Genomic DNA, 13971 nt, shown 5'->3' on the forward strand with positions numbered 1-13971 from the left:
GGGGGAATCAAATCTTTCAGAAGCTCATGGATTTTAATAGTGGATTCTAAACCGTGTGTAACGTTTAAAAATGAGCTCATTCTTTATTTGTATTACTTTTTGTACAAGAGTTTTAAAGAAAGAAAATTATAGGCTGAACATTCTATTTGGCTTTATATATGACTTGCTATATATGATATATATTTATGACCGGACAGATTTGTTCCTCCTGGTTGTGCATTGCCTGGTGATGGTGAAGATCCCGTGTTTAGGTTCCGGTATTTGTGATGCACGCTGTTCTGTGCTCGTTCACTTCCCTACACTACATTTTCCTGACATTCCTGAGTTTTCGTCCGTTCTGCAGAGGGAGACACGATGGCTGGGACGGCAGGCTCCACGCACCCGGGCGCCGCTGACTCCCAGCCGGTCGCGTCTAGGGGACGGAATGGCGGAGGCCCGAGCCGCAGGCCCCAGTGGCCTAATGGATAAGGCACTGGCCTCCTAAGCCAGGGATTGTGGGTTCGAGTCCCACCTGGGGTAAGGGCCCCTTTTTGGCTCTCCCGGCGCCTCGTGCTTTACGCACCCTGGAATCCACGCCCCCGCGGCACGGACGCATAAAAAAGCCTGGAGAAGACCACCCCGCAACTTTTGTACAGCCCACGGGAGGACGGTATGGAGGCGCATTTGGCTTGGAGGCTTAAAGGGGGTGTAGAGTTTCTGAGGAGGGCGAGGGGTTGACGGAGCGCGGCGACGCAGGCCGCACTGACCCCCGGATCCCAGCCCTGGAAAACTGCGTGGCAGGAGCTCTGGGGAGCTCAGGGCCGAGGCGCGTGGAGCCCCTGGGGACCCGGTTGTCGACGTGGAGGGAGGCCGGGGTGCGCGGAGGCGCACGCGTTCCCGGCGCCAAAAGTTCCCGATGGGGAGAGGCTGCACAGACCACCCCAGGTGGGACTCGAACCCACAATCCCTGGCTTAGGAGGCCAGTGCCTTATCCATTAGGCCACTGGGGCGCGACAACATGCGGCACCCACGTGGTCCGTGGTAACGCGCAGTCGCGCGCCCCCCCCCCCGCCCCCCCGCGGCGCAACCCGGGGGGGGGGGGGACCCGAGTAGTCACCAGCCCCCCAAAAAAAAGCTAGAGTCCGAGGCGAGGCGACGGGGCCGTGCTCCGCGGGGACTACCAGGCTCTGGCGGCGCGCAGTTCCACGGAGAGGACCGGGCTTCCCGGAAGGCGCGTGCCGAGCTGCCTCAGGGACCCGCGAGGGGATGAAGAGGGAGACCGAACGAACCCACAAACGAGGCCGAGAGAGGCTGCTATGGCCCGCGCCACCGAAGGACATGAGCCCTGCCCTTCGGTCCAAAAAGAGGCCGACCACGAAGGGACTCGAACCCTCAATCTTCTGATCCGAAGTCAGACGCCTTATCCGTTAGGCCACGCGGCCGCGACGCCCGGGGCGCCACAGTGCGCGGGCCAGGTGCAGCCCCTTCGGAGGCGGAGGCCCCTGGACGTGGGCAGGAGAGGACCGCGTGCTCCCGACCCCCAAGTGTGCCACAGGTGTGCCGGGGTCGGAGTCGGGTGCGGTCCCTCCCTGCAATTAGTGACAGTGATAGACAGTGATAGTGCAGCTGTAGATTACTAAATAGGTATCCGGCACGGCCGAGTACGTGAGGGGACCGCGTGGCCTAATGGATAAGGCGTCTGACTTCGGATCAGAAGATTGAGGGTTCGAGTCCCTTCGTGGTCGAAATGTTTTAATCCACCCGTACCGCAACCAAATCCCAGGGCCTACCCTCGTTTTAGACACAGTCGGGCCTCGGTACCCGGTCCTGACCGCAGCCCCCCTCTACTAGGCTGAGCGTGAGGGTTCCCTTTCCGATACGAGTTTTGTACCGGAGAGCTTCCGGCCCTGACGTCATTACGCAGCCACACGGCGTCACAGTTCAAGAGGCATGTGATCGGGCGCCGCTTACGTGAAGCCCCAGTGGCCTAATGGATAAGGCACTGGCCTCCTAAGCCAGGGATTGTGGGTTCGAGTCCCATCTGGGGTGGCATGGTTTGCCTGCGCAAGTGCGTTTTCCTGTCATCATGCGTCCGATGAAAACAAATATCACGTGGGCACGATTTTCTCTTTGTAATAGCACCTTTTTTTTTTTAATTTTTGGAGTGTGAGGATGCCTTGGTTGCACGTAATGTGCCTTTTGTTTTGATCAAATCCAACTGCACTTTGAAAGATAAATCCATGTGAGAGCGAACACAGCCCACTTCCTTGTTGCCGCGGTTGGTATCCATATACACCTCGTGAAAGTGCTGCGCAGGCTACAGATCCACGTGCGTGTGAGTCCGTCACAGGAAAGTTACAAGCAGCGCAAAAGGCAGCCCCCTGCCCCTCAAACCTCCCGCCGGAGCCGGGGGGTGGGGGCTTGCAGGGTCGGGGTGCTGCCCTTTCCCGCGCCCTCGACGCTGTTGAAACGGCACACCTGCCCACTGCCCGGGCTGGGACGAGAAGGGGTGCGCGGAAGCACAGGCGTGCACGCGCAGTGCACAAGGCGACGACAGTGCAGGCTCTGCTATCAGCCCAGGCCCTCGGGAAAAAGGTGGCACTGGAGTGCTTGAAAAGGGGCTGGCGGAGAGAGGTACGTTTATGATCTCCTCACTTTCCTATGTATATGATCCTTTAGTAAAATGCTTAATTTAAAAAAAAACCTATTATTGGCCAGATTTTGTCTTTTGTCTTTTTTTTTTTTTTACTTTGGAGCACACAGGGCAGTGGTTGGTCTTTCCAGGTTGACTCTCACATTACGTGCACTTGGAGGATACCATGTCTACCCGTGGGGGGCGGCTGTAGTGTTCATTAGCTTTTCCTCTTTACCCCAAAAAGTTTAAAAACCACTGTTCCTTGTACTTTTTCAAAAAGAAACAACAAACAAATTTCCAGAAGTACAGAATCTTCCTCTCCTTTCTCCAGGATCATCCAGAATTCTTCATGCCCTCTCTACTCCAAACCAGTCACCAAGTTTTCAGGATGCTTTTTTTTTTTTTTTTTTTTTGAGATTTAAGTAATCTGTACACCCAACGTGGGGCTCGAACTCACAACCCCGAGATCAAGAGTTGCACCCTCTACAGACTGAGCCAGCCAAGCACTCCGTGGATGTTACTTTTAAGCTATCTCTGGCTCCCAGGCCCTTCCACGTGGCTGCAACATCATGGCCCTAGACTGTACCGCTGGAGCCACTGCTTTTTCGCTGGGTTTCAGGCTTCACTTCTAAAACCATCCTCAGGACCCTGACTCCATGGAGCTTACATTCCAGTGAGAGAGAAGGCAGTAAACAAGTAAACTGATGAATAGGATGGTTTCAAAATAAAAGGGGTGGTGGGGAACACTTGGTTGAGTACTCAGAGAAGGCCTCCGGGTGGAGAACAGCAAGGGCATCATTGGCAATCCTGTCACCTTCAGGGGACTTCTTTAATGTCTTGGCTGATACACTGTCCACCTCACAGGGTTGTTGTGGGGAGTAAATGAGATGATATTCATGTAAAGTGAGTAGAACGATGCCTGGAGCACAATATGTGCTCTATAAGTCTTGATTGTCACCATTTACTAACAGACTACTTTGCCCCATTATTAGAGGTTTATATGTGATATTCTCTCAGCTAGATGTGAATCCCTGAAAGCTCAAATTTCATCTTACTTTTATTTTCCTTTATTCATTATGAATTCATATGAAGATTCTTCTGAATGCCAAGCACAGTGCTAAGCCCTGGGGAATATAGATATGACTAAGGTATAATGCTAGCACTCAGCAAAGAATCTTCTAGAATCCTCTAGATCTTTCTAATCCTCTAGGATTGAACATTTCTATGAATGTTTGCATTATTTTTATCTTCCAACACTCTGTAATCACTTGGTTTTTCATTGGAATTCATGAAAATGAGGAGTTTGTTTCCAAGTGCCTGCATTTTTGTCTTGTTTTGTTATTATAACTTATACTTTGGCTATTGTTGATTTTATGTAACATTTGCTCTGGGATCAGTTTCTTTTTTTTTTTAATTTGAAGCTTTCTTTCTTGTCTAACATCAGTTTCCAGTTATTTTGTTTGTATGACATAGAATTTAGTATATAAGCTATTAAGTGAGCCTTTTTATTAGTCTGCTATAGTCTTTGTTTTGCAAATGCCAAAAATAGGTGTGTTAAAATCCTTACAAACGTTATACCAATGTTATGCATCCAGCAATTTTTAAAACTCTTCTTGCTTTATATATTTTGATGCTTCATATTTTTTTTCAGCACATCAAGTTTCCAATCATTTTTCATGTCTACTGTTCCCTTTAATAATTACATTTGACACATTTCATGTTTTTGTCTTGAATTCTACCTTGCTAGATGGTAATATAAGTCTACATTCTTGCCCACCCTTTAAAACTGTGTATTATGAAAATTTTCAAACATACACAAAACCAGAGAATAGTGCATGAACCACCCTAGTTATCAGTCATTAGGATTTTTTCACATTTGCTCCATTAATCCCTTTATCCCTTTTTCCCCCTAAAGTGTTGGGGTTTTGTTGTTGTTGTTAAAAATCTCTACACCCAACAGGGGGCTTGAACTTACAACCCTGAAATGAAGAGTTGGGTGCTCTACCAACCTAAGCCAGCCAGGAACCCCTTTTCTCTTTTATTTATTTTGAGAGAGAGCGTGAGCACACACATGATCGGGGGAGGGGTAGAGAGACAGGGAGAGAGAGAATCCCAAGCAGGCTTCCCACTACCAGCACCAGAGCCCGACTTGGGGCTCAAACCCATGAACCCTGAGATCATGATCCAAGCCGGAACCGAGCCAGATGCTTAACCAACTGAGCCACCCAGGAGCCCCTTAAATATTTTAAAGTAATCCCAGACATCGTAACATTTCACCACAGTAGACATTCACATATTTCAATATTCATCTCTTGATTGGTGCAAATCAGGATCCAAATAAGGTTATACACCACGTTTGGATGTTGGGTAAGCTGTCCTTACCTTACCCACTGACTTGTTGAAAAGCAAAGGTCAAATGTCTCATATTTTAGGTTTATCTTTACTTCTTCATGGTGTCATTTAACTTGTTCTTCTATCCTAGATATTTCCTCTTGGTGCACCTGGGTGGTTCAGTCGGTTGAGCATCTGACTCTTGATTTTGGCTTAGGTCACAATCTCACAGTTCAGTTGGTTCGGTTCGTGGGATCAAGCCTCCCGTTGGGCTCTGCACTGACGGTGCAGAGCCTGCTTGGGATTGTGCCAGATATTTCTTCTCAATTGGAAGTTAGTTTCAATGCCTCCATTAAATTCAGGTTCAACGTTTAGGGGGAAAAAGAACTTTCAAATAGTGCTATGTATTTAATATAGATCAGAAGGTATAGAAGATAGCCTTGGCATCAAGAGGTGACAGCCTGATCATGGTCAAGTTCCTCAACTTTTCATGTAATGGTTTCATCCACTGATGAGCTTTGCCGGAATTAACTATTTCATTACGGATTACAGAATAGTCACTTTTCTAATATTCTTTTCCATTTATTAGCTGAAATACATTGTAAAGAACTTCTCTCATTGTCTATTAATTTATCCCAAATACAATTGTTTAAAAAGGTAGGATAAATGCTTAATTTTTTCCCCTTCAGTGCCGGTTTTTTTTTTTTTAATGTTAATTTTTGAGAGAGAGAGTGCGCGAGCACGGGAGGGGCAGAGAGAGCGGGACAGAGGATCCGAAGCAGGCTCTGTGCTGACAGCAGCCAGCCTGATGCGGGGCTTGAACTCACAAACTGTGAGATCATGACCTGAGCCAAAGTCAGATGCTTGACTGAGCCACCCAGGGACCCCCAGGATACCAGTTTTTAAATAATGACTTGGAACCTTGATACATCTTTTTTTTTTTTTTTTTTTTTAAGGATGGACAGCTTGTGGTTGGATTTTGGGTTGACCCAGTGTGAAAATTTGCCTCCTAATAGGGGTGTTTACTGACTCATAATTATCCTAAGTGTGTTTGATTCTGTATTTATGCTTTTTATTTTTCTTAATGTAAAATATTTTAGAGAGTGTGAGCATGCACATGAATGCAGGAGGTGCAGAGAGAGAGAGAGAGAGAGAGAGAGAGAATCTGAAGCAGGCTCCTTGCTCTCAGCACAGAGCCAGGTGCAGGGCACGATCTCCTGGTTCATGAGATCACAGTTCATGACCTGAACCGAAATCAAGAGTTGGGACGCTTAACAGACTGAGCCACCCTGCTGCAACTGTTTTTGCTGATTTCTATCTTTAACTCTTGCTCTTTTTCCTATTGATTTGAAAGATATAATCCTATTTTACTAGTGATTTTTTTTTTTTTTTTTAAGATTTTAAGTTATCTCTACACCCAGTGTGGGGCTTGAACTCACAACCCAAGATCAAGAGTTGCACAGTCCACAAACTGAGCCAGCCAGGTGCCCCCCTAGTGACTAATTTTTCTGTAAAATCAATGTCCACTCAATGCAAAAACTGCAAACCACCCAGGAGGGTATGCAATTTAGAAGTGCCCCAATACTATGCAAGTGCCTTGGAAGGAGAGCATGTTCTCAGTGGTTCACTTGTGTCTCCTCCAGTAAGTCTTACAAAGGGTCTCCCTCCAATGCTAGGGACTCCTGTTACAAAACTTCCTGAGTGGGCATCGAGATTCCTTGAAGGGGAGTTCTAACCGCAGTCCAAAAGCAAACTGAACGGCTTTTTCTCAGATTCCCCGTGTTTTCACTCGTCTGAATTCTTCGATATTCAATGGGATGACTCAGTGCCAGTTGAGTGAAGGATTCACAGCGGAAAGCGTGTGGTGCTAATTTCTGTTTGGTGCATGAAAGGCCTCTGGCACAGCTACATCACAGACTGTCACAACTAGAGCAGCTCTTAAGTGGAACACACCTTGCCCCTTAACCTTCTACCTTCAGCGTAATGCCAGCCCCTACGATCAGGGGTGATGGTGCCTAGGCTCTCCTGTTTATGTCCTTTAGGACCACGTCACCTTCTAAGCACTACCAGCCATTGCTGCCATTTCTCCAGTACAGCCCATCTGCAATCTTTGGTAGCAATGTCACAGAACTGTTGGTCTGTGCAGGCTACCCTTCCTCTTCCAGGTTTTTCCTACAGGGCTTAAGCCTCATCCAGTCAGATGCCTCTGCTCAGAACAGCTGCTTACCTAGAAACTTCACATTTAATTCTCATTATAATCCTGATGTTTGTGAATGAGAAGAGGCAAGTCTTAAGATAGTGAATAAGTAGTCTAAAACCAGCAATTAAAACAGTCAAAAGAGTAAAGTGGTAGGCATACGAGGTCCTCTGACTTCAAGGGTAATAGAAAGCTTTCTACCACCTCACGTTACTTTATTTTCTTTTTTTTCTTAATTTTTTAAAATTTTTAATTTTGAGAGAGAGAGAGAGAGAGAGAGAGAAGCACACTGCAAGCGGGGGAGGGGCAGAGAAAGACAGAATCAGGAGGAGGCTTCAGGCTCTGAGCTATCAGCACAAAACCCAACATAGGGCTTGAACCCACGAACTGTGAGATCATGACCTGAACTGAAGTGGGATGCCTAACCAGCCAAGGCAGCCAGGTGCCCCTTTCTTTCTTTCTTTTTTAAAGTAATCTCTACACCCAACGTGGGGCTCAAAGTCAGGACCCTGAGATCAAGAGTGACATGCTCTGATGGCTAAGCTAGCCAGACACCTGCACCTCACCTTACTTTAAAAAAAAAAAAAAAAAAAAAAAAATTAATGTTTATTTATGTTTGAGACAGAGAGACAGGGCATGAACGGGGGAGGGGCAGAGAGAGAGGGAGACACAGAACTGAACCAGGCTCCAGGCTCTGAGCCGTCAGCACAGAGCCCGATGCGGGGCTCGAACTCACAGACCGTGAGATCATGAGCCACCCAGGTGCCCCTGCACCTCACCTTAAACCACCTGGGGCACCTGGGTGGCTCAGTCAGTTAAGCGTCTGACTTCAGCTCAGGTCATGGTCTTGTGGTTCACGAGTTTGAGCCCCGCATTGGGCTGTGCTGACAGCTCAGAGCCTGGAGCCTGCTTCAGATTCTATGTCTCCCTCTCTTTCTGTTCCTCCCCTGCTCACACTCTGTCTCTCTCTCCTTCAAAAATAAAAAAATAAAATAAATTTAAACTACATGTATTTCTTGGCACTGCTCAGAAGTCCTGCTAACTAGGATCAATAGTAGGAATTTTTTTAATGAAATGACGGAATTAAAATAATTTTCTATGTTCAAGCACAAAGCTGTACTACGTTTTAACTTTGCAACAAAATTTCCTTTTATCCCACATTTATGGTGAAGAGCTGAAACAGAGGAGATCCCTGCTTGCTACTCACCCTGTTATATCTGCAATGTGGACCATCTGTCCTTGTGACTGACTTAGGGACAAGTAGAAGGGAGCACTGCTTAGGAACCAGTGGTTTGAAATCAAAGAGGAAGTTCAAGGGATCAGTAGATGTTTCTTCCTTATTGCATTCCAGTGAAATACACTGTCATCAGCCCTACTGTTATTTGTTTTTTGTGGGTTTTTTTGTTTTTCTTTTTTTTTCCTATTGTTATTTGTTAAGATTTCAGCAGCTCTGGGGGCTAACTGGCTCCTACATATCCTAACCATGAGATAACTGGACCAGCACAAACTTGTAGGCTCACCTTTCCATTTTAATAAAAACACCACTTCCAGTGAGGGCACCTCAGAGTTATAATTATCTCCGCTGCAAAGGAACAGACACAGCACCGTATCATTATTTTTAATGTCCAGAATTTATAATACAAGGGCCAGAGCTTTCTCCCCAACTCAAGTTTATAAATTTTCAATGGGCTTGTGAGGCCAGTAGGGATACTTCTTTTTGTCTAATTTGGTTTCTGGGAAGACTTCATTCAGGTCCTCAATGGTCATCTGATCAAATGGAATTATATTCTTCATCTTCTCCAGCTGGAAAGAGGGCAATTGGGTGAAGGTAAAGAGGGCCACAGAGATACAGAAACGAATCCAAGGTAGGTTACTGCCACTGGGTGAAAGGAGTGTGGCCGTGAGAGACAGAGAGGACCTATTACAGACAACAGCCAAGGGTCACTTACCTCTTTTTCATATTCCACAATCCTGGCCTTTGAGAGAGACAAAAACTCAGCACAACTTTTCACCTTAAAGAGAAGGGAGACATTCTGTTTTGAAACCAAGTTGTACTGTCCTGACTCTGAGGCTCCCAAGACAGAAAAGTCCCAGAGCCCACCCCTCTTGCTTTCCCATTCTCTGCAGACTCCTGCACGTGCCAACTCCTGAGGGGAGCATGGTTTGGGAAGCAAACTACAGCTTTTCCTAAATGCACAAAGAAGCCCATACAGGAGAGCCAGCTTATAATAGCAGGACCAGGGTTGTCAACAATTTGCTCATCTAGACAACCTACAAAATGCCAGTATTTCACAGGGGCTGCTTACTGTACAGTCAGGACAAGCCGTCTGATCACTAGCCAGACTTCTCTTTGGTGGAGCCACCAGTGTTCCCACCTTTGGCTTTCATACTTTCAAGCAAATAGGTATTTGACTACTACCTTGGATAATTTCTCTACCTGATTCTAACTCCGTAATTGTTTTTAACAGCTTAGTTGAGGTATGACTGACATACAATAAAATGCACATACTTAAAGAATGCCACTTGGTAACTTGTGACCTATGTATCCACCTACGAAACCAGCAACACAATCGAGACAAGGAACAAATTTATCAGCCCCCTCCCTCCCATTCCCAGGCAACTACTGAAGCACTATTGCCATAGATTACTTGCATTTTCTAGAGCTCACTCTACTTCACCTAACTTCTAAGAAATACGGAGCCATCAGGAATTAGGAGAATCTTAAAATCAGAGTCTCTACTTACATCTTCTCTTTCTTCAGCATCCACCTGGACAGTATATTTATCCTCTGGCACAGGAACCTTCAGGGCATTAAACTACAAACACAGGGACAGTTGTTATTAATATACCCGGGAGTCCAAGAAAGTGCTCAAAACCACCGATCCTTATAGATAAAAACATTCTCCATTCCAAGAGGAAACCAGTATGCATCTAGAGTGTTGTAGTAGAAAGATCAGCGTGAAAACAGGAGCTCAAGGTTCTCAGTCCTGTCGCTAACTGGACAATCCTTTATTACAATGAGCTTCAGTTTCATCATCTGAAAAGGATGGTTGGATTTGATGACCTCAAAAATGGCCTCCTAGAACCTTGTAGTCTGAAGAAACTCTGATTTCTCTTTCTGGACTGACTGGCAGAAGAATGTTTGCATAATGGAGATGGAGATGGTCTCCTTAGAAGACTGCCGAGTCCTATAGCCCCAGCACGGAGCACTGCACCTGGCACAGGGTAGGCCTTTGGAAAGCATCTGTCAAATGGGTAAACAACTAAATTCCAGATACTGAGGTTTAACACGTAAACATGAGAAATGGAGATACGTAGGTGAGAAATTAAGCCACAAGACACAGTAAAAAGGAGCAGGAAAAGGAAAAAAAAGCGTAGAAAAGGTGTTAGGGAGACAGGTGAGGGGCTAAAAAATAATTCCGTAAGAGTTGGGATGGAAACATTTAACTTCACAGCCCTCTGGCTCCCTGATTAAGGCTGTATGGGCCGTTTCTTTGGATAAGAAATCTGCCAAATAGACCCTGAATTCTCCACGTTTACCATATAAAACTACCACCTCAAGACCTTTGGCCACACCCATTTTTCCTGAGGTTCCTTTTGGACCTGTTTTATTTTTTACCCCAACATTAAAATTATATTTCCTTAATATGGGACCTGTTAACAACACCCTTCTTTCCACACTGTCATCCTGCACAGGTAATTACCTGCTGTTCTGCTCCATACCCACAAGCCACATTACAAGACCAGTGCTTTAGCTGCCTGAAGTCTCACCTTCTTCTCAAAGTCATCTACCAAGCCAGCCTTCGCCACATTGGCCCTGTAGTAAGCCCAGTCGATAGCAGGTGGATTCTCGGGGAGAGTGGCCAACCTGCTCACGTGGAAGAAAAAAAGTTAAGATTCTTCTATGAGCAACAGAAAATCCACACAGTACTTTCCCTGTTCCTTATTCCTATGGCCTAGAGCTATTATCACACTTTTCTCTAGGAGAGAGATTCCAGGAATGCCAAAAACTACTTTCATTTGCAAAATGTATGAATTTCTTTACACCAGAAGAGCATCAGAAATTCATATTTAATTCCAAAGCACTGTTTTGCTTCCACATTTGGAGCAAGTTAAGAGGGTCCCTCTCAGGATGGTACTGACCTGGAGGTGAGGGTCTCATTCCAGGATTTCAGGGAATTAGCAATGGCCTTCTGGTTTCGGGGTATGATCTCCCCAAAAGCTACCCAGTCAATGGCTTTTAGAGCAAGTTTTCGCCCAGCCATCTTGAGATCCTGGAAAATAAAACAGGTCAGATCAAAACAGGACTCTTAGAGCAAATCCTCTAAAGGGCACCTTAGAAATATGCAAATCTGTAAGAAATAGAGAAGCATCCTCTGAGCACTTGGTGAGTATGTTTATCAACTGAAGGAATCAGGATTACTAAACAAGGAACAAGTTTAGCTTTTCAAATTCAAGGCATGCAACCTGCCATATAACCACATTATTTCCCCTGAAACTGTCCCCCTCTATTCCCCAATTCCTACTCCTCCTTAAAAGCCCAGTTCTTTAGTGTTTGCTCTTATCTTCGGAAATATTGCTAAAGTAACACTCATGCATTACATAAAAGTTAATCATTTAAATACATTTCCACTCAGAATGAATGTGTTTTATTCACTGATTCTCCAGTGCACAGAACCTGATACATACCCGAGTTTCAACAAAGCTTAAATACAGCAGACCCTATGCCGGAAAAAATGGGGATAATACTGGCCCTGCTTATCTCAGAAAGCTGTTAAAAGTACCAAGTGAGGGGCGCCTGAGTGGCTCAGTCGGTTAAGTGTCCTACTTCAGCTCAGATCACGATCTCACAGCTCATGGGTTTGAGCCCTGCTTCTGGCTCTGTGCTGACAGCTCAGAACCTGGAGCCTGCTTCTGATTCTGTGTCTCTCTCGTTCTCTCTCTGCCCCTCCCCAACTTGCACTCTGTCTTCTCTTAAAAATAAATAAACATTGGGGCGCCTGGGTGGCTCAGTCGGTTGAGCGGCCGACTTCAGCTCAGGTCATGATCTTGCAGTCTGTGAGTTCGAGCCCCGTGTCGGGCTCTGTGCTGACAGCTCAGAGCCTGGAGCCTGTTTCAGGTTCTGTGTCTCCCTCTCTCTGACCCTCCCCCGTTCATGCTCTGTCTCTCTCTGTCTCAAAAATAAACGTTAAAAAAAAAAAAAAAAATAAAATAAATAAATAAATAAACAAACATTAAAAAAAATTAAGAGGCGCCTGGGTGGCTCAGTCAATTGAGGTTCCAACTCTCGGTCAGGTCATGATCTCACCGTTTGTGGAGTTTGAGCCCCGTGTTGGGTTCTCTGCTGACAGCTCAGAGCCTGGATGGAGCCTGCTTTGGATTCTGTGTCTCATTCTCTCTCTGCCCCTCCCCCACTTGTGCTCTGTCTCTCTGTGTCTCTCAAAAATAAATGGAAAAAAAAAATTTTTTAAGTTAAAAAAAAAAGTACCAAGTGAAATTGTGCACACCAATTTGCCCTACAGTCTCCTACAAGCTTAAGGGGCTCTCTACCCACTCCCTACCAATTGGCAATACCTGCACTTTCTTTTTTTTTTTTTTTACTTTTTTTTTTAACGTTTATTTATTTTTGAGACAGAGAGAGACAGAGCATGAACGGGGGAGGGTCAGAGAGAGGGAGACACAGAATCTGAAACAGGCTCCAGGCTCTGAGCTGTCAGCCCAGAGCCCGACACGGGGCTCGAACTCACGGACCGCGAGATCGTGACCTGAGCCGAAGTCGGACGCTCAACCGACTGAGCCACCCAGGCGCCCCTACCTGCACTTTCTAATTCAGGTCTGATTATCCTCTGCAGCACTAGCATGCCCTGTGGATTCTAGCAATAACCTTAACACGGGTATTCCATATGTGTGAACGTGAGAGAAGGTAGAAAGTAGTTACAGCCATTTTTTTTTTTCCTTAACTAAGAAAATGGGAAAATAGTCAAACTAAATTTAAGATCAGTGCCAGACATTAGGAGAAAGACAATGTCAAAAGTCTTTACAAACTACGGGGTGGATCACAAGGAAGGTGGAAGAAATCCTCCTCGGGATCTTAAGAAACTGTTCCAACACCTGCCTCTTGGTTTCTCTTTCCCTCTCAGGATAAGTGGAGGTGATGGGCAGGTGACTCTTAAAAGACGCCAGAGAAATAAGCGCCTTGACAGAGACTTTTCCAAGCACCAGTGCAGGTAGGCTTCATAAATGATGGGATTTTTGTCTTGCTCTGAACGCTCCACACGCTCGAATGCCAGGACCCTCAAGAGGAAGAGACTGAGTGTCCCTCAACAAGTTAACACGATCTCGGGGTAACACTTCCCCAGCCCCCAGACCGAACTGCCGAAGTCGGCCTTGGTGGGGACGGACGGAACCAGATCAGGTGTGGGGAAGCACCTCGGTCAGAGGTGGCAGGTCGACCCCAGCGACCTCGCGCGAGGGGGAGGGGAGCGGAAGGGAGCGCGGCGCAGAGCGGCAGCTGCAGTTACACCCGGACACTTTGGCAGCAGAACAACGGCAGGGCAGGCATCCTCGGCAGGGGTGCGACAAGGGTCGGCGCAAGGTCTGAAAGAGGCAAGGCAGAGCAGCCCGCCAGAGTCGGGCCCAACGCCCCAAACCCCACTCACCTTCACCTACCGCGGCGGCCCACAGTCCACAGCAGCAAGGAACGGAAATGGGTCACCGGAAAGTTTCCCAGAGCCAATCCCAACGCCAAAGGGGAGGGCCTTGCTTCGCAGGTCAGCCCGTAGAAATGGAGGCTGGTTCCGGAAGTCCCGCCCACGAGGGTGGGCGCGGC

At 46.6% G+C, this 13971-nt stretch overlaps 1 protein-coding gene and 5 non-coding genes across 6 annotated transcripts; 3 read left to right on the forward strand and 3 right to left on the reverse strand.

Moving 5' to 3' along the window:
• The first annotated feature begins 446 nt into the window (after positions 1-446).
• Positions 447-519, forward strand: TRNAR-CCU (transfer RNA arginine (anticodon CCU)). The gene has a single exon. It is a non-coding gene; the product is annotated as a tRNA-Arg (tRNA).
• Positions 520-916: 397 nt separating this feature from the next.
• Positions 917-989, reverse strand: TRNAR-CCU (transfer RNA arginine (anticodon CCU)). The gene has a single exon. It is a non-coding gene; the product is annotated as a tRNA-Arg (tRNA).
• Positions 990-1348: 359 nt separating this feature from the next.
• Positions 1349-1421, reverse strand: TRNAR-UCG (transfer RNA arginine (anticodon UCG)). The gene has a single exon. It is a non-coding gene; the product is annotated as a tRNA-Arg (tRNA).
• Positions 1422-1651: 230 nt separating this feature from the next.
• On the forward strand, positions 1652-1724 carry TRNAR-UCG (transfer RNA arginine (anticodon UCG)). Its single transcript has one exon. It is a non-coding gene; the product is annotated as a tRNA-Arg (tRNA).
• A 231-nt stretch (positions 1725-1955) lies between these two features.
• On the forward strand, positions 1956-2028 carry TRNAR-CCU (transfer RNA arginine (anticodon CCU)). Its single transcript has one exon. It is a non-coding gene; the product is annotated as a tRNA-Arg (tRNA).
• A 6717-nt stretch (positions 2029-8745) lies between these two features.
• ATP5PD (ATP synthase peripheral stalk subunit d) lies at positions 8746-13915 on the reverse strand. Its single transcript, XM_060645439.3, has 6 exons — positions 13802-13915; positions 11286-11416; positions 10914-11010; positions 9887-9958; positions 9092-9154; positions 8746-8945 (listed from the first exon to the last, which is right to left on the reverse strand). The coding sequence occupies exons 2-6, from the start codon at positions 11405-11407 to the stop codon at positions 8814-8816; spliced, it is 486 nt and encodes a 161-aa protein (XP_060501422.1). The 5' UTR covers positions 11408-11416; positions 13802-13915; the 3' UTR covers positions 8746-8813.
• Positions 13916-13971: the final 56 nt, after the last annotated feature.

Source organism: Panthera onca, chromosome E1, assembly GCF_046562875.1.
Source record: "Panthera onca isolate mPanOnc1 chromosome E1, mPanOnc1 haplotype 2, whole genome shotgun sequence".
NCBI classification, from domain to species: Eukaryota; Metazoa; Chordata; class Mammalia; order Carnivora; family Felidae; genus Panthera; species Panthera onca.